Source organism: Hippocampus bargibanti, linkage group LG02 (genome assembly GCF_051943395.1).
Source record: "Hippocampus bargibanti isolate YZ-2025 linkage group LG02, ASM5194339v1, whole genome shotgun sequence".
Taxonomy (NCBI): domain Eukaryota; kingdom Metazoa; phylum Chordata; class Actinopteri; order Syngnathiformes; family Syngnathidae; genus Hippocampus; species Hippocampus bargibanti.
The window spans coordinates 14181432-14204606 of NC_142735.1; the positions used below are offsets into that span (position 1 = coordinate 14181432).

General features: G+C 41.5%; 1 protein-coding gene across 3 annotated transcripts in view; it reads right to left on the bottom strand.

The window, feature by feature from the left end:
* Positions 1-283: 283 nt before the first annotated feature.
* Positions 284-23175, bottom strand: part of gpc4 (glypican 4) — a 30524-nt gene continuing 7632 nt past the window's right edge. Inside the window, exons 2-9 of one of the 3 annotated variants that reach the window (XM_088989526.1) lie at positions 11775-11933; positions 6494-6891; positions 6049-6214; positions 4987-5117; positions 4759-4905; positions 4555-4679; positions 3334-3506; positions 284-3258 (exon numbers count right to left, since the gene is read on the bottom strand). In XM_088989526.1, coding sequence (XP_088845652.1) covers positions 3047-3258; positions 3334-3506; positions 4555-4679; positions 4759-4905; positions 4987-5117; positions 6049-6214; positions 6494-6891; positions 11775-11933 — 1511 coding nt within the window. In that variant the 3' untranslated portion in view covers positions 284-3046. Of the gene's footprint in view, positions 3507-4554; positions 4680-4758; positions 4906-4986; positions 5118-6048; positions 6215-6493; positions 6892-11774; positions 11934-23175 lie in introns of all 3 variants that reach the window. The other 2 variants (XM_088989525.1, XM_088989527.1) reach the window with 2 other exon arrangements.

The window sequence follows — 23175 nt, forward strand, 5'->3', positions numbered from 1 at the left end:
ATTAGTGGTCGCCCGACTCTACTGTTTTGGATGGGATGCGCACATTTCTCCCATCCAAAATCCAGAAAACACGAAAACATTTCTTTTGGCATCATGACACACAAAAATATTTGTGGAGTAAATGTTGACCACTCGTGCTTATACATTCACTCTACTGTGTATATATAAAGTGGATCTGCATTAAAGTTGAGGAATTATCTGTTGCCTATTTTCCACATTGTTAATTATGACTATACTTGTGATCTCCGGGCCGGGTGAAAAATGCAAAGATGTTCACAATCAGTTAAATATGGGCAGTCTTTATTTCAACAAGACTAAGAAATGTTTAATATACATTTTTCTTACAATTCAACATCTATCTCATCTTGTTTTCCATAACATTTAGGAGATACTCTGACATGTATAAATCTGTTGTAATGTTACGGCCTCTTTCAGAGACATCTAAAATGGCTGCTCTTTATTTACACTGCTCTTATTCTTTTCAGTTGTTCACAAATTTCTCCTCGGAGATGATTAAGTCCATTCCGTTTCCTCCTAGGCTGAAGACAGATCAAAGACTACCAACACCAGTCTAATTCAACTTTGTCCTGAGACTGAAGTTGCTCTGTGGTTCATAAACACATCATCCTGCAGCCGGACCAACTCCTGCCAGGTGGAAAATGCTCCTGCTGCCCGGCCCGCAAGCACAGACATTTACCATCCATTTTCCCAAAACATTTTATCTGAAAGTTTCTATTCTTTTGGAGGGGTATTCGTCACCAAATGCAACTCTTCTAGATGAGCGAAAAGACTTGCATAAGCACTCAAAGAAGGTGTTAGTAAAATACCTTGTCGGTCTAATTAAAGCAGTCATGCCAAATTCAATTACAGAAGCTCAGGCTTCTGTATTTTAAGTAAAGGCTTCAGGATTTTAAAACTCATTGCATAGGAATTCCTTCAAAGTGAGACTTTTAACAGTGACGTCCTAACTGATGCATTCTCAGTATTCATGACTGAACTGCTCACTTATTTTGAAGACATTTTCATGTGAGCTTACAATCAATCTGTCAATTTCAAAGCCGAACAGGAGGCAAAAAGGCGGTGACCGGTATTTTCTGCCAGGCTTTACTGTAGGCAGATCTTGTAGGTCCATCAAGGTACTTGGAAAAGCCACTTAAAAAAAATCGGAAAATTGCATATATAAAACCCTAAAATGTGAATGAAATATTTTGTATGGTTAAGTGACAACAAATGCTCACAAATGGATAGTCTGTCATTTTCAGGGAATTGTGGATAGTCTGTCAGTCTCAAGGAAAATGCACGTCCCGTAAGTTATTGTACAAAGTTACCTCAATTGTTGAGATGAAATGAAAAAGATAAAGTATACTTTCTAATAATGAAATTAACAAAGTCTTGTGTTGTACTTTTTGGTCGAAGAACATGTGACACAAAGTGAATTTTCAGCACCTGACAGACAAATTTGAGTAAATCAAATTCATTTTATCTTTAAAAGTTGCCAATTACGGTACGTATGTATGATTGCCCCACCCCCAAAACAACCAAACAAACAAACGAACAAAAAAGTCAACTGCACATTGCATTCTTTTTGGTTGCAATTGCGACTAAACTTCGAATTAACCATGAACTGAAATTATGCTGCTGTGAGTTTAAGGATTAATTTTTTTTAAATGGTTCACGAGTGGTCCAATTATACCGAAAATGGGTATGTGTTATGTATAAACGTGCACACGAGCCATTTCAACCATCTAAGAGTGGCATTCAAAACCCACTATAGTACCTAATATATATCTTCATACCAAAAATAGCTATAAAAAATCAGCACCTCTTCAACATATAAACCCTGTATTAAAATAATCTTTTCCTTTTGATCGAAGCACTCTCTTTTGGTTCTCTTGTCTCGATAAATGTGTGAAACACATTACTTTCAAACATGTAAGACTGTACAAAGTCAGATCTTCAGTCGTGAACTGAGTTTACAGTACAAAAACGGGGACATTTGGGACTTGTCAGCTTTGCCATCTTCAGGGATAACACCGGGAGAGTCCAGCTCCTTGGCAGGCCTGGTCTCCATTCAGCGGGGCGCCAGCCACAGATAACATCTCTACAAGACACTTTCAACTCCACAATCACTTGATTGCACTGACAGAGAGCATGTATGAGGTATGACCTTACTACAAAATATCTATAGAGAAACTCAGAAGTGAGGCTGTGATTAGGCTCAAAGCCGATATAAACTGCGCAGGTTTGGACTCATAGGGAGCCCTCGGGGCTCTTGCGAGCAATGATTCCACCCCTTGAAGAAAAAAAAAGGATGTAACTTCTCTCTTTGTAAAGACTGTATGATGTAATGCTGCAGCAGCCCTGACACAACACACAGAACAAAGAGGCTCATCTGTTTCTCTTAAGTTAAGAGAAACAAGTCGAGACTCCCCATTCCCAGAATTTCATATTGGCTGTTGGAGCTTCATGCATCAATGCACAGATTCACAGTTTGCGCACAGAGTGACAGATGACTGTCAGAAATAAACACTCATTATCACTGCTCTAATACAACTACTAAAACCTAGTGTTTTTTGAAGAAGTCTGCAGGATGGACGGACACCAGTGACGAAAAAGGTCTATTCCGTGATCAATACCACATGTTGGTGGTATTTTGTAGACGGCGCCATCAAAGAAGGCACACACTGTAGTATGAGAAGAAACTGCTGAAAATTAGACGCACATAGTCTTCCTGATGCTGCAGGCACAACTATAGTGTAGCTCCATTTGAGCTAGAAGGAATTAAGGTTTTAGTTAGTGCTGAAAGGTGGCTTTCTTGGGATGACAATCAGATTGTTGTACACTGTCGTCTTCGAAACATGCAAACAGTTAATTAAAAGTGAAATTATTGGAATATTAAGAAGAGTCCCCCCCGTCCCCACTTCCTCCAATGGTGGACTGTCCAAGGTCCTGTAGGCAGTCTTGTTAAAGTCTTTCTGACGGTTTTCCATTTAACTCCATGGTCCTCATTCTCAGTCATTCTCTTCATCTCATGGCCCAAATACTTTTATCTTAAGTAGGCATTCAGCAGGGCCAGCCCGCAGAGCGCCAGTGCCACGCTTCCCTGCAGGGTCACACTAGCTGATGTTTCACTGTGCACCAGATGAACCCGAGGATCCACCGGATTGGGAGGAGTGGAGAAATAGATGTCTCGATCCATATCACAAGATGGAGAATCGCAACCGCTGCCGCTCTCCTCATCGCCACTGGCTTCTTCGTCTGAGTGCGACGAGACACAGAAAGTCATATATTTGCACATATCCTCAGAGACAATGACAAGTTTAGCATTCTCACCATTATCAATTGAGATATCATTGCCGCTATGCGCAGCTCTCAGCCAACTTGTCATTTCCTTGAGAACTGCAATCTGGCTTCGAATCACAATGTCGGGCTTTGTGATGTCCACATCTACATCGGGGTTGGACACCTGATTGGCCAGCCCGTTGCCGATGACAACCGCCTCATACCTATCAGACAAAAATGGTGTTAGTTCCCTCTGCAGTTCTGTGAAGGTCAGTTTATTGCGGGCCGAGAGCACGGGTTACAGACCCACCCGGAACACATTTTAAATGTATGATTTTGGCCCTCTCACATGCTACAGACACATTGAAACACTACATTTTTCCTAATCGCTGTTTTCTCAACATACTGTCTTTACAGTATGTTGAGAAATGCATGTTCAAATGCATTTGCATTTGAACACAAAGCAACAAACAATAAAAGGTCAATAAAAATTAAATAATGTCTGGGTAGATATTTGGGTGTTAAAGATGTGGCGCCCGTTGGGGTAGGTGTAATGTCAGCGAGCCCGCTTATGAGTCTCTGGGCATGAGCTCTGGCTGACGGAAGGTCCTGCGGGAATTTTCTAATTGAATGAAAAACAGCATAAAGTGTATCAGTGACCGTGGTTTCCCTATACTAGACGATAAGTACAGTAGAAGCTCAACCGAATGTCCCCAGAATCAACAGACCCCAGATTCAACAGAAAATATTGTCCAGTTCACTCAAAATGCCTCTTTGTCATGCAGTTGTCCATTGTCTGTTAGTTACAGAATGGTTTACTGTTGATGCTATAATGGAATCCACAGAAGGAGACCAGTACATGTATTTTCATGGTTGGGCCACTGTTAAAGATCACAGCCATACAGCACTGATTACAGTGGGCTAACAGCTGTTGGCGATGCGACTCTCAGGAACTGGAAAGCATGGTCACTAGAGTTGCATCTTATTATGCACACAGCTAAAAAGGAACATGTCTGAATGGTAATTTTGGAACAGTAAACTGTTGTTGTTTTTCCTTTTTGTCTAATCATAAGTGACAGGGTGGGGGGGGAGTACGCATAATAATATTGGGGCTCATGAACTTAATCAGCAATGCACCATACTGGGCATTTTCTGCCCCAAAAAATTGTGCTTCAATGTAACGAGCAGTTGTATCAAGTGTATAACCCCTCATGCGTATGACGACCAAAAGACTGCTTTAAAAAAAAGAAAAATATAAATGAAATCATTTACCTGCTTTTTGCTGTTCCATTCCAGCAGTCATCACCAGGTGATATTCTATCACCGTCACAAACAGTGTCTGGTAATGTGGACCAAAATTTCTTGGCGTGTTTCAACTTCTTCTTTACATCATTCGTCTGTTTTTGGAAAAGACAACTCAAGCACTGACTTACAGAAAGACACACTTTGCTCTATACCAATCATCTTAAAACTCACCAGCCTATCTAAACTTGTTCCCGCAGCAGTGGTAGGTCTTGCATCTGGGTTGTAGGGGCGGAAGCGACCGGTGAAGACTGTTTCCTTGGCAGAACGTTTGGAGCGGAATGCCATGCTCGGTTTAGGCTGGCCACACCCATGGAATACCTGCCATCAAGAGAAAAAAGATTAATTGCTATTAAGTCAGTGTATTTCTCACATCTGTCCAATAGAGGGAAATATACTGACTTTCTGTGAAACTTGCATGCTGTTCTCTTGCATGTTCATGATCGCGTCGGAAATCTTGACATCAATGGGATCCATGACAGACTCGAAATTGAAAGGACCCTCTAGCCTCTCAGCCAGAGCGAGCATGGCATCTTAAAACAATTGGACAAAATACCAAGTTCGAAATCCTTCACAGAAAAGTCTCTTCAATCACCTCAAGCATTGGCGTTGTGAATGATGTCCACTAGGGGAACTAAAGTCAAACTCTGCATCGTGCTGAGCCTGCGAATTCCAGGTGGCTCCAGCACACAATAGCGGTAGATTAATGGTCGAATGTGGTGCAATGAACAAAAAAAAATTGAATTTATTTTGTTATAGCTCCAAATTAAACAAGCTAAAGCTGACTTTGACTTGACTTTGACATTTTAAACACGGTCAACAAAGCGGGGTTATGAAATTGTTTTGTTTCATCATATTTCAACACTGTTCTGTTCTGCTGAAAGCGCAGAATGACAGTCGACTCTGGTGTTTCAATGGTGAGTTATTGCAGTGTTATCCGAAACTTTACTGGGTCCAAGAACATATTTTAGATGAACTTAATCCAGTGGAACCTCTTGGTATGTATGAATAACCCGTTTTTAAAACAATTTTGGGTTATGTTCAAAATGTTAGTGGACAAATATTTTTCCCATACTGTTTTAGCTATTTATATCAGTCTTAGCATTGATGTTTGAAGGATCTATATTGTGACTCTACCCACGCTGCAGTAAGGACGCATTGGTGTTAACTAAAAATGTGTTGATAGCTTCACGATGCGAGGAATTGCTATGTATGTACTTCACATCCACATCCTCAACCAACCATCATCACTCATTGCCAAGTGGTTTCGAATCAGTGAGTTCATGTTAACAGCCAAGAAGCGTCAACCAAATATCTTTGGGCCACTTATGTTCTCATAGGAATACAGAGAGAGAAATTCCATCAACTTTGAAAGGCAACAGCGATGTAATACAGAAAGAAAAAGCCATGAAATTTCTACATAAGACTTGAGGTACTCTGCAGGGCGTTACTTTCGTCACTTACCAAGAAAGTTGTTCCACTCTGTATCCAGATCTGCCTGGTTGGCCAAACAGCCGCGCATCACATTCAGACAATAATTCTGGCAGGGTTTCAAAGCCACTTGGCCTGAACAGTAGGGACAGTACAACATCTTCATGGCGGCTCGCACACAGCTGGGAGACGCGCTGACCTGGAGGGTAGTGCAAAGACAAACACTGACGCAATAACACACTTGAACATTGACTATTTAGTTTACAAGCCATTATTTCACAAAACGGTATAATCTAATCAACAATTAATCACTGCTCAGTGGAAAAACATGTCATTGCTGAAAAAACAAAGTGGTTTATGTTATGAGACTGTAATAGAATCGGAGCCAAGAATGATATGTGTTCAGAGAAAACAGCAGTGCATTCCCGAGGGAAACGTTTAGCGGTGGCATAAGCAAGCACACCCCTTTAACTCTTACCATTGAGACTTTGTTGACCACCTCCGGCATAAGATTTAGGCCGCGCACAAATGTGCGCGCGGCGACAAAAGCGCGCGTCAACTGGATGCGTAGTTTGCGAGGCACGTCCCCAAAAGGCTGCAGCTGCTCGGTGTGACGACTGACACACTCCATGTAGGCGTCACTGAATTCATATTGCACGTTGACTAACCGGAACATCCTCTCCAGCAGGTCAGCCCAAAAGTCTGACAACATGGACTCCAGGTTTACAGCCGAGCTGCCGGACACGTAGTACCGCGTCAGGGCCTGGAAGAAGTTCTTGAACAGCTCGGCATTCTGCACGTACATCATCCCATAGGTTCGTACAAACATGTTGTGCAGTGACTCTTCTGCATTTTTCAAAAGTTCCCGGAAGAACTCTGGAAGGAGGTGGAAGACAAGAGGGGATTTGGGTCATTTTTGAACAATAAACCTTATGTTCATGCCATTTCAAATTCTGATCATTATGCAGGATTAATTACTAATGACATTATCAAGCAAGTGAGAAAAACAGGGCATCATTTGGCGGTATCCAGCTGAGGAGCTATAAATTAGCATCATTGCAGAATGTTGTATCAACATAAGTTGTGCATGGTTGATTTTTTTGATCGGTGTTAAGCCGAAACAGCTATTTGTACGCATTTGAAAACACACAAGGTGATAATACTAACAAAAAAAAGATCAAACTTGAGATATTATAAACCCCTCGAGGAGAAAGATAATTTAACTCATTCACTGCCATTTCCAAATTTATTCGGGAATTGAAAATTTGACGTGGAGCGCCATTGCCGAATTTGTTCGGGTTTAGTTTTGTCTTGCTGAGGGAGGGGGATTCGAAAAAACGCTGGTCAGACCTTTGGCAATGTTTTCTCCCTTCCACGAGGGGGCAGCATTTGGTTTTTGTATACCCACCCCCATTTGCACCTCATGTCACCTCATGTCACCCCAGACCCATATAACTTCGGAATTACCTTTTTTTCCTGATGAAAGAAGAGGTTTCTTACGCTGCATTGAATGTTTACGTAGTCCTAAAACTCAAGATTCTGTGGGTCCTGGAATTTTAGTAAAAATGACAAAAACCCTGGCAGTGGAGTGGATTTATTTTTACACATCTGGCAGTGAATGAGTTAAAAGGTGGAGGTTTGTGTTTCTTTTTTGACATATGAGATACCTGCACAGTCAATGGGGTTTCTAAAAAGGCCAAAGAATATCAAATGTAAACGAATGCTATTGAAACAGCCCACTTTATTGGAGTCCTAAGCAAAGGATCAAAACCTGAACAATATGATCTGTTGGAAAACATTTGGTTCAGGATTTTAAAGGGGCCATTTAGTAGTGACATCGCCATACATCAAAACTGACCATCATCAATTGCATTTTTTCTCTTGTCACATTCCATTGGCTTTGGAACCTCCTGGCTTGTCTTGGACAGTCCTTCAGAGGCATTTTTCAATAGGATTACTGAATAATGAGAACTGTTTCGCCTCCTATATACGGACCTGTGTGCCTTTACCCATCTCAACATCTCCCTCCCTATTCTGCTTTCACTTCATCAGTTCCTTCAGCGATCGCTCTTCAGTAGACAGGGAACAATGACCTACTTCATCCTGAGGAATGTCCACCCCCTTCCTCCTCCACCCACCCTCAATAATCCAGTCCCCCAAACCCCCGACTCTCTTAATCTGAACAAAATGAGAATTCCACAGAGTCACTGAAAAACGCGTCGCCTTCAGACGTGCATGCATGCAAGCCGACGCTCACAGCCCCCCTTTCACTCATCGCCTTTCTTCCCCTCGCTGCCGCGTGCAGACAAAACTTCTGTCTCACTGCCATTTCTCCGTGCCCGATGCTTGCCTTTGAAATGTAAAGTTCCCATGCTCTCACAGAAGGAGACACTAACCGTTGCTTGCCAGACACACACACGCACACGCACACACACGCACGCACACGCACACACACACACACACACACACACACACACACACACACACACACACACACACACACACACACACACACACACACACACACACACACACACGCGCACACACACGCACACATGGAGTCCCCTCGAATTGCTGTCACTTCCACTCCAGACCGACATACTAAAAAGAAAATAAATGGGGAAGGGGAGGAGTGAGGGCAGCGTGGGGTGGGTTAAGTTGAAGGCTTTTTTAAACTCCAAATCCCCACTGTGTTGCCAAGGATACCGGAAACACTGCAGCCCCCAAATCACATGCACAGGCACACACAGCATATGACAAGAAACCAAGTTGTACTCTTCACTGACTGATATATTAAAAAAAATGTTCAGCCAGCCAGCCACAACTATGGAATGTTTTTGTACCAAGAAGTTCAAAGTCAGAAAGAAGAGTCGATCAGGGTCTGACATCAAGTGTAGCACCAAAATGTGATCGGTCGAAAATCCCTGAAGCTGGGCCAGTAAAAATCATGCAGGATTGAGTTATTTAACTCAATCCTTCAAAAGTAACTACACAGAAACAATCCTCTTATCAGGGTGAAAATCGTTTGCCTTCAGGATTCTCCTTATGAAATACTAATTAAAATTGTTACATTGAATTATGGATCTACCGAGGCCAACACAAGATGTGCCCTTTTGATGGACATGAGTATGAGCAATAACATACAGGCATTTGCTAAATTGATGAGATGTTGCAACAGGAAAGGTTACACACAGCAAGTTCAATGTAGAAGGACACAAATGGTCAAGTTTATCATCTTCAGTCCTACATCCAGCCATTTTGTTGTTTCGCGACACATCTTGCACAGGAGCCCTAAATGATAAACAATGATCTTATTCCATTACAGGAACAGGACATCAAAAACACCTCCCACTAATCCCTCCCATTTCCTCCTTTTTGCACCCCCACCTGTGTTCCTTTAAATTCCGCTCCGCCCAATCCCAACCCAATAATTAATTTGTGCCAATTAGTTCTTGCTTTTCTCAAGGGACATGATTCCGTCACTCCTGCTGCTGGAGGAATGGGGGAGGGTGTTTCTTATGAGAAGCTTTAATCCACGTTCTTAAATTCCACACATAAGACTGCTCTGCTGGACAAGGTCAGGGTAAGAAGGCCGGCAGATAGGCTGAGATCACGGTAAAGGGGGTGGGGGGGCACCATTTCTGTCTCCTAATTGGCCATGACCTCTAGCTCCAGGCACAGGGTGAGAGCGTGTCTAATCACAAACTACCACTTTCTGGATTTCTTCATGTATAAATGTGTCTTAGTCACATCTGTTTTCATTGACATTTCTAGCTATGTGTATGCAGAGATGCAAAGTGATGTTCATGTCATCTTCATGAACAGTTAATACAAGGATAGGCACTTTGTGTATCAGCTCCAGGGTGTCGTGGGAGAATAACAAGTCAATAACAGGACAGCAATCTGAACACGTAATGAGCAGTGAGAGGTGTCAAATGGTGCAAGTGGAAGAAAGCGCAGCAGGACTTTGTAAAGAGATCCCACATCTAACAGTTTGAATAGAGCCGCAAGCTTCCTGCGCCCATGGCAGGGGAGTGTACCAGAGGTAAACTCAAAGCAAGCAATGATTTTACTGTCAGTTCGGGGCTGATACCTCCCGGACAAATTTCGTGACTTTTGAAATGGAGGAGGGTGAGTATCTGTGTTTGAGTTCTACTTCATCAGAAATTGATAATCATGTGATCATATTAATTATATTTCTAAACGGTGAACTCATTCACTGCCATTCACGGATTTATTTGGGAACTGAAAATATGACGTAGAGAGCAATTCCCAAATTTGTCGGGTTTTGTTTTTTCTTGTTTGGGTGCCGATAAAGTGCTGACCATGGCCTCTGGCAATATTTTCCTGTTCCACCATGGGGCAGCATTTCCCTTTTTTCAATGTTTGCGCTTTGTTCCAGCTTCCGTTGTTGTTAAAGCGCTATATAAATCAATATGGATATACAGTAAAGTCTCGTTATATCGATATTCAAGGGAGTCCGAAAAAATATCGATATAACCTGGACTATATCCGACCCTGTTTGCATGTAATTTTCTCCGTGCGTGCATAGAAATAGTATCGATATAACCGGGACTATCGATATATCCGATATCAATATAACGAGACTTTACTGTATTGTATTGTATTTTGGACAGCCACAATCATTTCAAGCTCATATAACTCCAGATCCATATAATTTAGAAATTAACTATTGTTTTTTTGGTGAAAGAAGAGAGTCCAACGTTTCTTACGCTGCGTCGGATGTTGACGTAGTCCTTAAACTCAATATTCTGTGGGTCCTGGAATTCGAGTGACTGGTTGCATTTAAGGAGGTCATGGATTAATGTATTAAAATTGACATCATGTTTATAACCCTTTGAGGCTTTTTTTTACCAAAAGGAGCTCAAAACCTGTCAGATAAGAAAGAGGTAGATAGAAAGAAATGGAGGGGAGAAAATGATTTGAGTAGGACGAGAGGGAATGACCGGAGAGGCGCAAGATGGGGACAAAGGGCAGCAAAAGGAGAAAGCGAGGGGCGGGACAAAGTGAGCTTCCACTGCATTCCGACACGTCACATTCCAGTTCACATCTGGCTGCAATACACACGCTCTCTGTTGCTGAAAATCCTTAGCTCTTTTTCACAGACACACAAGATGTAAAGGTCTGTGAACCACACATGCACAGATGTGCACATACGACATGCATAACACACCAATAAAGTAACCCGACTTCGCAACATGACTGTTGCATCATCCTTTCCACAGCCTGACTACACCCTTAATCTTAAAATATAAGAAATAACATCTATCAGAACGGCAGCGGTGGCTTGGGAGAGCACACAAACAGTCAAGAGCTGTGCCACTTCCTCTGTGATTCCGCAATGTTGCACGTTCCCAAGTGCTTCCGGTCTCCACAAGAGAAATCTGATCCAACTATTTACAGACATATGCACATGCCCGCACACACGCAGGAAAAAGGAAGCACGAATTTGAAAATGCGTGTGGTCCGTCCGGGAGCGTGTATGTCTCTCAAGAGAAGGAAGACCGGTAGAGGGGGCCGCTGAGGCAGAGCACTGAGATGTTGAGAGACAGGTGGATGGACCAGTGGATACAGACCAACTGTCTCTGATTCTCAGGGCAACGCTGAAGCATGTGGGGGCGTCCGTCAAGAAACCGTGGTGCGTGCACGGACACCCTGCTAGTTAGGGGAACACTTGGCCCGCAAATGTAGTGTAGCTTGAAAATGTAGCTGGTGTTTGTGTACGAGTGCTCGCTTACGGTCAAAGTGCTCATGCCTCTGTCGAAAGGTCGACTGTAGATTGGTGCTAAGCCTGGAGACAGGGGCTTTGATATCATAGTGACTCTGTTGGCTCAGCTTCTCCTCCATCTCCACGGTGCAGCAGGAGAAACCCTGTGGACAGACTTTCAATGACGCTCCTGGCAGAGAGAGGGGGGGAGGGAAGCATACATGTAAAAATGCTGGAAGATTATGAGTCACTATATCAAATATCCTGTATATTAAGACCACAATAGGGGAACTTGCAGGAAAAAAGGCAAATTTTACAATCATGCATGCAGGTTGCATACCCAAAATACTCTGTCCGAAAGAGGTCCCATGACAAAGCTGTGGAAAGTCCAGTGACTAGTCTTTGATGATGTCATTGATATTATTACAGATATTTTTAACGCAAGTGCTTCACTGTTAGTTGAAGGCTGAATTGTATTTCAGACTAGGATAGCCAAATAAGGTTTGCCCAACTTAGGGAAATGTGTCTTTTGTTTTGTTCCACCAAAGTGGTTGGATCTGCACGGTGGGAATTTGCGGTATTTGCATATAATAACAGACCTCCTGATTTGTGGTGGAATCATTCCTCACTCTCCTTCCCCTTACATAGTGGTGGCCGAGACACTGTTCAAATTCAGCTCAAATCAAGCATTCACACTTTTAACTGGAGTAGACTCTAAGGTATGAGGCCAACGCCTGCTCCCGTATGAAAATAGGTTATTCTAAATGTTTCAGGAAGAGGAATTTTTACCTTAGACAAGTAGTGGTGGCACCTAAATGAGTTATTGAAAGCTCATAGGTGCATAATTCTCACTGCATTCACATTGATGCATCTTACACTTAGATCATACCATCCTCCTCACTTATAACCTTATTTTAATCAATAATAAGATATAATATTTTCTCGGAATGCATCTTGCAGCAGCAAGAACTGATTTCAGAGTCATTGTCAACCAAGCAAAACTTTTGTGAACTACAGTAACCGTTTCTTAAACGTTATTGTCTTTCACACATTATTAATAGTCGAGCTTGTCAAAAGGTACATTTTAACGTTAATTTGAAAGTTGAATGAATACAAAAAGCCAGGAGCAATAATGCTTAAAAAAAAGACAGATCATGGGGGCCCCTTTCAGGCCATGTATGGTGTTGTGTTCAGTTTTCCCCAAGTGGAGGTGCCAGTGCTGCTTGCACAAGGAAGAGCTTTAACCTCGTTTTCAAGAGATGAATTTAGTTTTGCAACGGCACAATCTGTTGAAGGTATTTTCAGCTCTTGTTCAGTGTTACTTCTCATTACAACAAGACCGTCATGGAGTATTGACAACATTAACATGCTGAAATACTGCAAATTGTATGATATCTCAATAAACTATATCATAAGAAACAAATTTCACTTGAAAAAGACATAAAATGAATCACACTTTATTCATGTTTTTGCCAATTTATTTATGAAGCACATTTTATACTGAAAACACAATACTGTACAATCTCTATATAGGGCCAGATCGATTAATCAGCCTGAAGATTAAAATGGCGGAATATTGTCCCAACATGAGCAAAAATCATGACGTTGGTTGGGCAGCCAGGCCCCTCACCAGGCTGAGAAGAAAAAAAGTAAACAGGAATTCCTCCATAGAGACAAGCAAAGAAAGAAACTTGAAATAACAGAATAGATGAGGGGGTATATTATATGTAAGACTTGTTTATATGACACCATGATATATAGCGCATTGTTATACCGTACAACTTGAACTACTAGTCATAAAATGCACAGTAAAATACAATACATATTGATTTATATCACGCTTTAAAACAGCTGAAATTGTAACAAAGTGCTTAACATGCTCTTAACACTGTACTACATTATTACCACGTACAAAAGTGAAATTGCAATTGAAATGGCCAAAAGGATACCGCATTGTACTCTCACTCGAGGGTGATGCGAATAAAAAGCTAATATCTGGTTTCAATGAAGAAGTTATGTGCGGTCAAAGTTGTTCAAAAGGCATCCAAAGGAAGGATGCACCCTGGCGCCTTTAACTGGACCCTTCTGTCTGGGATCAAGTCCATCTAATCCTCTAGTGACTTCACTCACAGTCCTTTCCCCAGGCCCATCCCTCTCCAAACTTTGCCCACGACAGCAGGCCCCGTTCACGGACACGTGAATGCTGGCAGCCCCAACTTAAACATATTCACACATCACATCACCGCTCAACACATGGCTCTTTGTACAGGCATGATTGGAGGCACTGGGAGCACGGGGTTCACACACACGTACACACACCCACACCAAACGTTCAGGTCTTACAGACATCCAACCCCCCACCCTGCAACAGGGGGCACACCGCACAGCACTCAGAAGGACTATATCCACATGGAAAATAACCCTAGTTACCAAAGTACACAAATAAAAGTGAGATGGTCGATATTTCACAGGAATTCCCGGACAAATGTTGGATTGTTATCTCCAAGATTCAACTGTTTAAAAATTCAAGGTTCTTAGCTCATGCATACTTTGGAAGTCTTTTTCCCTTCCTGGTAAAACACACACACAGCCTGAGGCACAAGACAGCTAGTGTCTGTTGAAGTCGGCATCGTGTTAGACTGACATTACTTATTGACAGCAACCATGGCCAATTATTTTCCTTCAGTCACTGACATGAACAGTCTTTGTTTTGAGTGAACCGAATCATCCTTCGAGGGGCCTCCCTGGACAACAGCTTCCCAAGTCCTCAAAGATAAAACAAGACACAGAGAGAAATCTTTATTTGGGTGTCACTCTGAAGAGGAAAATAGCCATTTATGGTGGTCAAAACAAGGGAACGCCACCTTGTAAACAAGCGTGATTGTGTGCCGTGGCATTCATCAGCACTCTACTAGATCTCTGGCTTTCCTTTGTGGGGAGACCACCATCCCCTTTAAATGGCTCATAAAATAAGACACTTCCCTTTGACATTGTCCTGCTTCTCAAATGCTTCTCTCAGAAGAAGGACGGCGGGGGAGGTGAAAACGCCTCACAGACAAAAAACAGATTAGACACCTTGCCGCCCTCCCTGTCTGCCATCATGTGCCCCTGAACCAGGCAGACATTAGTGTGCGGCCCCCGCCAACCCCTGCACACACCCCCTCCTCTTCAACTTCCACCACCCTACAGGCTTAACCGGTGAGGTCAAGGGTTAACAGCCACTCCTCTGAGAGAGGTCCCGTTCTTTGACAACCCCCTTGTCCATCAGCCGGCACATCCACCACACGCAGTAAACCACCGCCCAAACTTCAGTCATCCAATAATAATGCTACTAACACGCATGTCCCCCACCCCGAGACATACTGGCTATTAAGAGTCGTAAAAGTCACAAATGCAAGCAAAAAATATGAATAGAAACATTTTTCGCTCAACTCTTTACACTTGAAATCATGAAAGCCTTTGAGGGATAATTTCTGTATCATCCTGAACTCAAGACATTGCTAAAAGCTATAAGCAAAGCTGTTAAGGAAAACGTGGGAGAAGTTCACGTTGCACGACTGTTTGCTTGCTTCAACTACTAATTGGAACCCGTGCGGCGGTCCTCAGAGCTGACACACATTTGGACATAATAAACTGAAATTGACCATAAATTATGAACATACCGATTCCAATTGCGAGGAATGTTTGCAATGTAAAACTGTGGGGGCATTTGATTTCAAACCAATCCAACTACAAATTGACTGCTATGTGCTACCTACTATCTGGCCAAGTAATTGAAATTAAACGTGAACACGAACTCTGACTATAAATAAAGAAAATGATGACTCTCGACTGAGTGTTATTCCCTTAGACTGTAAATCTGTACTCTCTACAGACAGAAGATTACCCCTCCTGCGTCCGCATTTCTGCTTAAGATACTTCCCTGGGCCTGGATATTGTACAATAACTTTCTGTTCTGGTACACATCTGGTCATGCCCTGTCTTTCTGGCATTTTTTAAATGGACTGATTGATTGAAGATAGGAACACACAACAAATATCCGTCCATGCATGCATCCATTTGACCTGCTTATCCTCACTAGAGTTATGGATGTGCTAAAACCTGACCCAGCTGTATTCGGGTCGTAGGCAGGATACACCCTGAACTGGTTGTCACTAATCGCGGGGCACACAGACAAATAACTATTCACGCTCACCCAGGGACAATTTTGAGTGTTTTAGTAACCTCCTTTACTGGAAGTGTGGTCTCTGGCTGTCTGTGCATATCATTCAGCCAGAAATTTATGACGATCATTTGTCTGTCCTCAAAGAAAATAACTTGCTTCCACAGCATCATTTCAAAAGGTTTTAAATGTGTAGCTTTTTAATGATAACTTCAGAAAAGCAATCATGTCAATCCTTGTTGGATGTGTGAAGTTGACATTAAATCCCTATCTTTAACGAGGTAAAGAATAATAGTGGTTAAGAAGACTCCATGATTGTGCACAGGAATGTATGGGAATCTCCCCCTGGAGTCAATGTTGTAAGTGTCAAACAACACTTGCAAAAGGCAAAGGATAAAATGACCTCCATCAGAAACCTCAGAAGGAGGGGCGCAGACAATCATTTAATGCCATAAATGTTCACTGTCTTCCAGTGTTCGTAGTAGCAAGTACAATATATTTTTTCGCTCCCACACGTTGCATAGATTTCATTCACGAATTGAGCAGACGGACGACTACAGTATATCTTCGGAGCGGAGACGCGGGGGAGGTTCCAAACATCCACATCAAGTCACTCCTCAGTCCAACCGCAGACTTGCTCGAGGGCACAGTGCCAGTCATAGTTGAAGAAAGGTGAACTGTGTCTTGTGCACATTCCAAGTTCCGATTTTCCAAGTACCTCCCCTCAATGTCAGGGCTGTACTAAAGACAACATTTCACTTTAAACACTAACATACTGTACTTGTGTTCAAATTTTTAGGTAGGTCTAATCTTTTAAAATATGGCGCAGTTTAATAAAAGGGATGCATTTCCAGAGTTTGAGTTTATTCTTTACGTCCCGAAATTAGCTTTCAAATTAACAGAAAAAAATAACGATTAATTGCACCAAATAGGTGTAATTTAGTGTAAGATTAGCTCCAATCAGATATGAGTAAATCAAATTTAGAATGAGTTCATTTTCTGTTAATATAAAGCAAAGCGCTGTTACACCATGCAAAACTATTCTCAATTTAGTCATTTGTTTTAACAAATCATGAACTGAGTTGAATCCCATTGATATGGATACTGAAAATGTAGTTTATCATGAATTATGTGCTTAAAGGACAACCGACGTCTCCGGACAAGTTGTGTCCATAATTTGTAAAATCGCTTCAAAGGACTTCTACTGAACGTATTTTACAAAGATTCCACCGCATATAACTATATTTTATGTTTTAAGACTCGCGCTGAATATTCCGGAAGTCTTGTTATTGAGTTGGTGACGAGTCCTCACCCTTCGTCACTGAAGGAACGCCCTTCACCGAGAAAGGACATACCTTGCATCACCTCAATGCATTTTGCGGTACTTTGTTTGGTCTGAAAACTTCGTGTTGATGGCGAAATTAGAAGGAAAACACATAACGCGATGGTGAATCGTTGTGTGTGGCGGCAAGACTTCTACAGTGTATTTTATGTTGGCTTACAAAACGTCCCAGGAGACACTTTACACTGAGCTTTGTCGCCCTCTTCTGCCTTTTTTTGGGGACTGTGAGTACTAAAGAGTTTGTCACTACATTTCTCTCCAGATGCATCAAAATGACCGGAATAAATTCTTTAATCGATTGCAAACATGTATGCTTTCCTCTTCAGAACTATTTGAATCATATTCATAACTGGATGAGTAACAAGAAAGCATCTTTTCCGAATCTGAAGCCATTGTTTTGATTCTCCAGCAAGGCAAGATGTCTTGGGGTGACACCACGAACAAGGGGGCGGGACCTTTCGAAACTGGCCACTTCCGGGTTCAATTTGAAGTAGTTTTTGGACACTGTCATTTTTATTAGTGTTTTGCATTTGACTAAAAATATCATACTGCGTGTTTTGGGTATTTTAGATGCTATAAAACGTTTTGCTGATGTCAGTTAGGAAACAAAAAAGTGATGTCGGTTGTCCTTTAAATGTGGATGCTACACTGACCACCAGTGTAAAGCCCACTGTGTCAATAGGCAAAGGGTGGAAGATTCCGTTTTTGCCAATTGATGTATTTGTAACATTTATTTATTTATATATTTATTTACATGCATGCAAAGGAACCAATGTCAATGCTCGTCGCTTTGATTTCTGTTACAAATCACAAGCACATGCGTAATCACCAACCAAACACAAATGTCGACTGGCTATTGTAATACAGTAGTTAGTTTGGTTCATGCCTAAATCACAACGATATTCATTTAAGAAAGACAAAAAAATGATTAAGCTTGTATGACTTCCACGTGTTGGTTTCATCTGGATGACTTGCACTTCACAAAAAAATTCCAAAGAAATGCTGCATACTTGACCTGTGCGGGGAACTAATTTTAGTGCACGAATCAGCTGTCTCATGACTCTATTCATTACTTGTCTTGAGTGTGTCAATCACAACAGAAAGCTAGAAACTTGAACTTTAGCACATAGAGCTTTTGCAAGAACTACATGAATATGCATCCTCAACATTTTTTAAAGTGTGAGTTATTTATTTATGCTTTTACTTGGGTTGACATTGATGCACTAATTTCCTGCAGATTATTCATTCCAACTACTGACTGTAAAGACTTTTTTCCTGACTGCTTGTTTATTACAAGCAGCTCCACGACATAGCACCACATGAACCATAACTCAATAAATACTTGACTTCATCATCTGACTGACTGAGCCACGGTAGCGAGTTCCATCCTTGAGGCTGACTGATTCAACTGATGGACATTCGGCAGTCAGTTGACAAGAAGAAGTCACCCTCACATGATGAGCGAGGAAAATAAGGAGCATATTGAATTGTTCTTTGCAATACAATCACAAGTTAACAGCTTCAGGTTTTTAAAAATCTATTGGTAAAGAATCAGAATCCGATATGTCGGCGATACATTAAATGGAAAAAAAGATGGTTTGGGGAATGACAGGAATAAAATGTTTCCTTCAATAAGTTGAGGACTAACAGCCTTCAGAACATTCACTGTTGACTTCCTATTTTTACTACCAAAGATTTATGATTCATCGTGTGTACATATAAACAAGTGCTCCTTCATTCCAAATTGTTTTTCAGGACTGTCTGTCTCCAAGTGCACGGAGAGATGAATCATTCTTAGTTTGTTGTTACCAGTCCATTACTGATTACTCAACCACTCGGGTCTTCTTGCCAATTTAAATTCTCCACTTGTGAGCGTTCCAATATGCTGTCATCCATGAACATTTACTGAGAAGCGCCTGAGGAGATTCCACAACATCACAGCAGCCTCTCGCTCCATTTCCCTCCCCCAACCCGAGCCGGCATCTCGAGCTTCTTGTACAGACACAAAAGCTCCTTCGCCTGCACTCCTTCCCAGGCCACTGCTTTGTCGGGATTTCAAGGTGCTCGGTCATTTCCCTGATTACGTTCACGAAACAGAAACCTGGAACTACCATTGTTTGTTGCCCCTCTCAAAACGTCCCGCGGCTTAGTGTTGAAATAATCTGAAGACAATGCCTGACATTTATGCGGAAAGCAGCATGAAGCAAATTTACAACCTCAGTGAAGATGTGCATTTGGCAAGACAGAACTGACATTATTTGTAATTCTATATTTGGTAGATGTGACAATAAATGTTTATGGGTTTCAAAATGTCTTGTGCATTTGCAATATTTTGAAGTTCAAGAAAAGCAGTGTTAAACTGTAGCCAATGAGTTACTGATTTGTAAAGGACAATGATTTCAAGTTCATCCTCTAAACTCTCCTGCCCCCAACCAAAGAAAAATCATTGAGGTCACAGCATATCAATCCCCATTGCTCAACATGATCTCTGATGGACACAGAAAGTGCAAGACTCAAATCCAAAAGCTGCAAAAACCTTTTTCATCATTGCACTTTTTCGTGCACACCAACACCATTTCCTGAACTCGTTTTAGCAACTGTTAGTCTCTCTCGGAATAATGCTCATGTCTATTTTTAAATTTAACAACAATAAAACAATAACATGAAGACATGACATGAAACATTCTTTTTCGCCCTCATGACTCAAATGCGCTGGCAATGATTGATGGGAACAACTGGCCTTATCTTCTAGCTTTTCCATGTGTTATATTCAGGATCTATGACTTCTGAGAAGCAGCAAACATTGTGTGAGCTTGATGTTACATACCATATTCCATTTTGCCTTTAACCATAGGCCCATCATGTGAGACAAAGGGGTATTGAACACACACACACACACAAAACAAACGCGCACACAGACACACACACACAGACAGACACACACACACGAAGACACACACTACGTCAAGTGCAGTTAATGTGGAGAAACAATGAAAGACAGACAAATGTGTGCGGTAGAAGGGTACCAACAGCTACAGGGCGGGGCAATTATGGAAAAAATAATGCATTGTTCTTTTTGTCAAGTACAATATCGTGCATTGATGGTTAGCTGCTGTGAAATGTAAATTTCTCCACTGCGAGACTAATAAAGGCAAATCCAAATCCAATCCAATCCAAAACATCTGGAATTTTGGAAAACACTGCGTAATTCTGCATGAGAACTGTTTTCCTTCAATTGTCTCTAACACCAGGAGAAGGCAAAAATCAAATCAGGATTAAAATGCAATTCATCGTCACCTTATAATACCAGGTGGGACAAAACAAAAAATGAGCTCGTAAGTTGAAAGTTAAAGGTATTTTCAGGTTTACAGCTGCTTGAACTGTGAACCAAAATAGCAACGGTATTTCGAATACTGTACTGACTTTCATATCTTGCGATCAAACCCCATGTGAAGCACAAGGGCAAAGTTATATTTTGCATTCATTTTGCGCACCATTAGACCTTAGGCTTGTCCTACTAGATCTATTCTTTGTACAAACTCAGAGCATATACTGTAAAAGAAAATGTATTTATAAGTCCAAGCTCTTTACAATGGGAGTCTTCTGTCAGCTATTTCAATTGAATGAAGAAATGGATCCTTTTCAAGAGAAAAAAAAGTCATCATGCTATCACTATATGCTTCTACAGGAATGGCCATGAAGTTATTCAGATGGGTTTACACCCACAATGGCACAAACCACCATTTTCTAACAGGTTATGTACAATCAGTTAAAGAGAAAAAATATATGGTCCTTCCTTCTGTTTTGGTAAAACATGAGAACCATTTGAAAAGGTTAAACGCAAAATATAAAAAACAAATAAATACATTCAGGACAATATGCATATGTACCATCCTAAAGCCGTTGAAGTCCCCCAGATAATAAAGCAGGGCATGGCCTGGCAAAGTGCCTCGGGCGGAATGAGGTCAACTACAAGATTAGGTTTCTGGAGGCTCAGCACTACAAAGAGGCAACAGAGATTTTGCTATACCTGTTGGGCCTTACGACATTGGACACCATTGAAGCTGCTGGGAATAAAACCACTCTTCAGAGACAGTCAAAGGGACGAAAAAGTCTAAACCCGACAGCACAATGGTTTCATGGACCTTCGTCATGAATGGTGCAGGATGTTCAGAATGTTGTCACTGCGTATGTGCTTCTTAGCCGCTTGCCATTCCGCTCATTCACAAGAATTTAAGGCCTGGCAGGTCATCTAAGTTTCGCATTGAACACATTTGTCTGCCAACACACATTAGGCTGAAAACAGACCGACCGAATGATTTGCAACTTCAGAGCCATCATTCAACAAAATATTCTTTGATGTTTGAGATTCTTTTGCCTCTCGCCAGCAGGAAGCCTGCCATTGTTTTTGTCATGTTTGACATTTCAGTTTTGCTCTAAACATGGCATCATTTCATGAGTCAAGCTCAAAAAGGTTCAGCAGCCAAGGCTGCACCCAAAGTTTTGTTGGGGAAAGGTGTTTGTTTGACAAATGAAAACCCTCTGCTTTCTGAAATACTACAATTGTATATTTAAATAAATCTGAGCAGGAGTAAGAGACTGAATGATTAGATAAATATTAGAAAATTGTAATTAATTAAATTGTAATTAATTAAGTAAATTGTAGTTTTTAAATGTGAGCAAAGTGTCAGCAAGGGCCTTGTCAGAGGGTGATGCAAGATATTGGAGTCAAGGGACTCATCCGGCCCTGAGCCAACATGAGGTTTCAACCCAAACACCTTTCCATTCATACAAATCTCCAAGATAATGTAATCACAATCACAATCATTATGACTGACATGGACAATTGAACTCAAAATATTAAGTTTTCACTGATTGCAGTTTACAGTAATGAGATGGTTTCAGCGAGGGTGTTGTATCCTTCAAGGGGCTCTCAGGCCACGCCTGCAGTTTCAGATCAGGGACAACAGCCCTTGATGTTGGCAGCGCAACAAAAGTCATGAAGGCATAAACACGGGGGAAATGATCGGGAATACCCAAAGCCTAGAACTATTTCTACTTCAAGCAGTTCATGGCCAGAAAGACTCACAAAAAATACCCTGCAGCTTCATTAACAGTAAAAAGTCAAATAAGGGAGAATTGGTTGAAGTCAAAGCATCAGCTGTGTGAAGTAGAATTAAATGTAAAAAATGGGGTCCTAAAGGTTTGGACTTGTGACCTTGTCAGGACAAGGGGTAGTCATGGCAAAGAGAGTTCAGAAGTTCAGTGCAATACAGTACACAAAACCACAAGGCCATTTTCATGTGCTCACCAGCAGCCTCAATGTCATAAAGTAAGTTTACATGGCCATTTTTCCCTCATTCCAATTGATATCATGCAGAGTGAACACTGCGTCATTCAAGATCCTGTTCATTGATCAAATTACTTTAAAGCCTGCTGCTGTGTTGAGGCGCTGCCATTTAGAAGTGTGGAAACAAAATGTCAAAAAAGACCATTAGACAAGTTATTCGGCATCATTCTAATAAACCGTAAAACAACGATATTCTCGCTCTGATTCAAAAAGTGAGGCAGTAAGTTATTGGAGCCACTCGAGTTTACGACTAAAATATTCAGCAAGTTACAAAGAAGTTGCATGGAGAATGCTTTCAATCAAAGCATTTGACACAAACTTACACAGAACAACAAAGACTGTATCCACTTGTCTCCAAGACACTCAGATCAACATGGCCTGGTCCAAACTCTTTTCTGTCAGTCAAACACCCCACTCTTTTACCCTGTATGCCTTCTTCAATTCCGGCAGAGCTCTTTGTTGTTAAGTGCTCCCAGCTTTTGGGTTCCCAGGGTGTGGGTCTTGGTGGTCCGGTGTGGAATGTGGTGAGGAAGGCTTACATATTTGGGGCTACTCAATTGTTCTTGCACTCACCATCT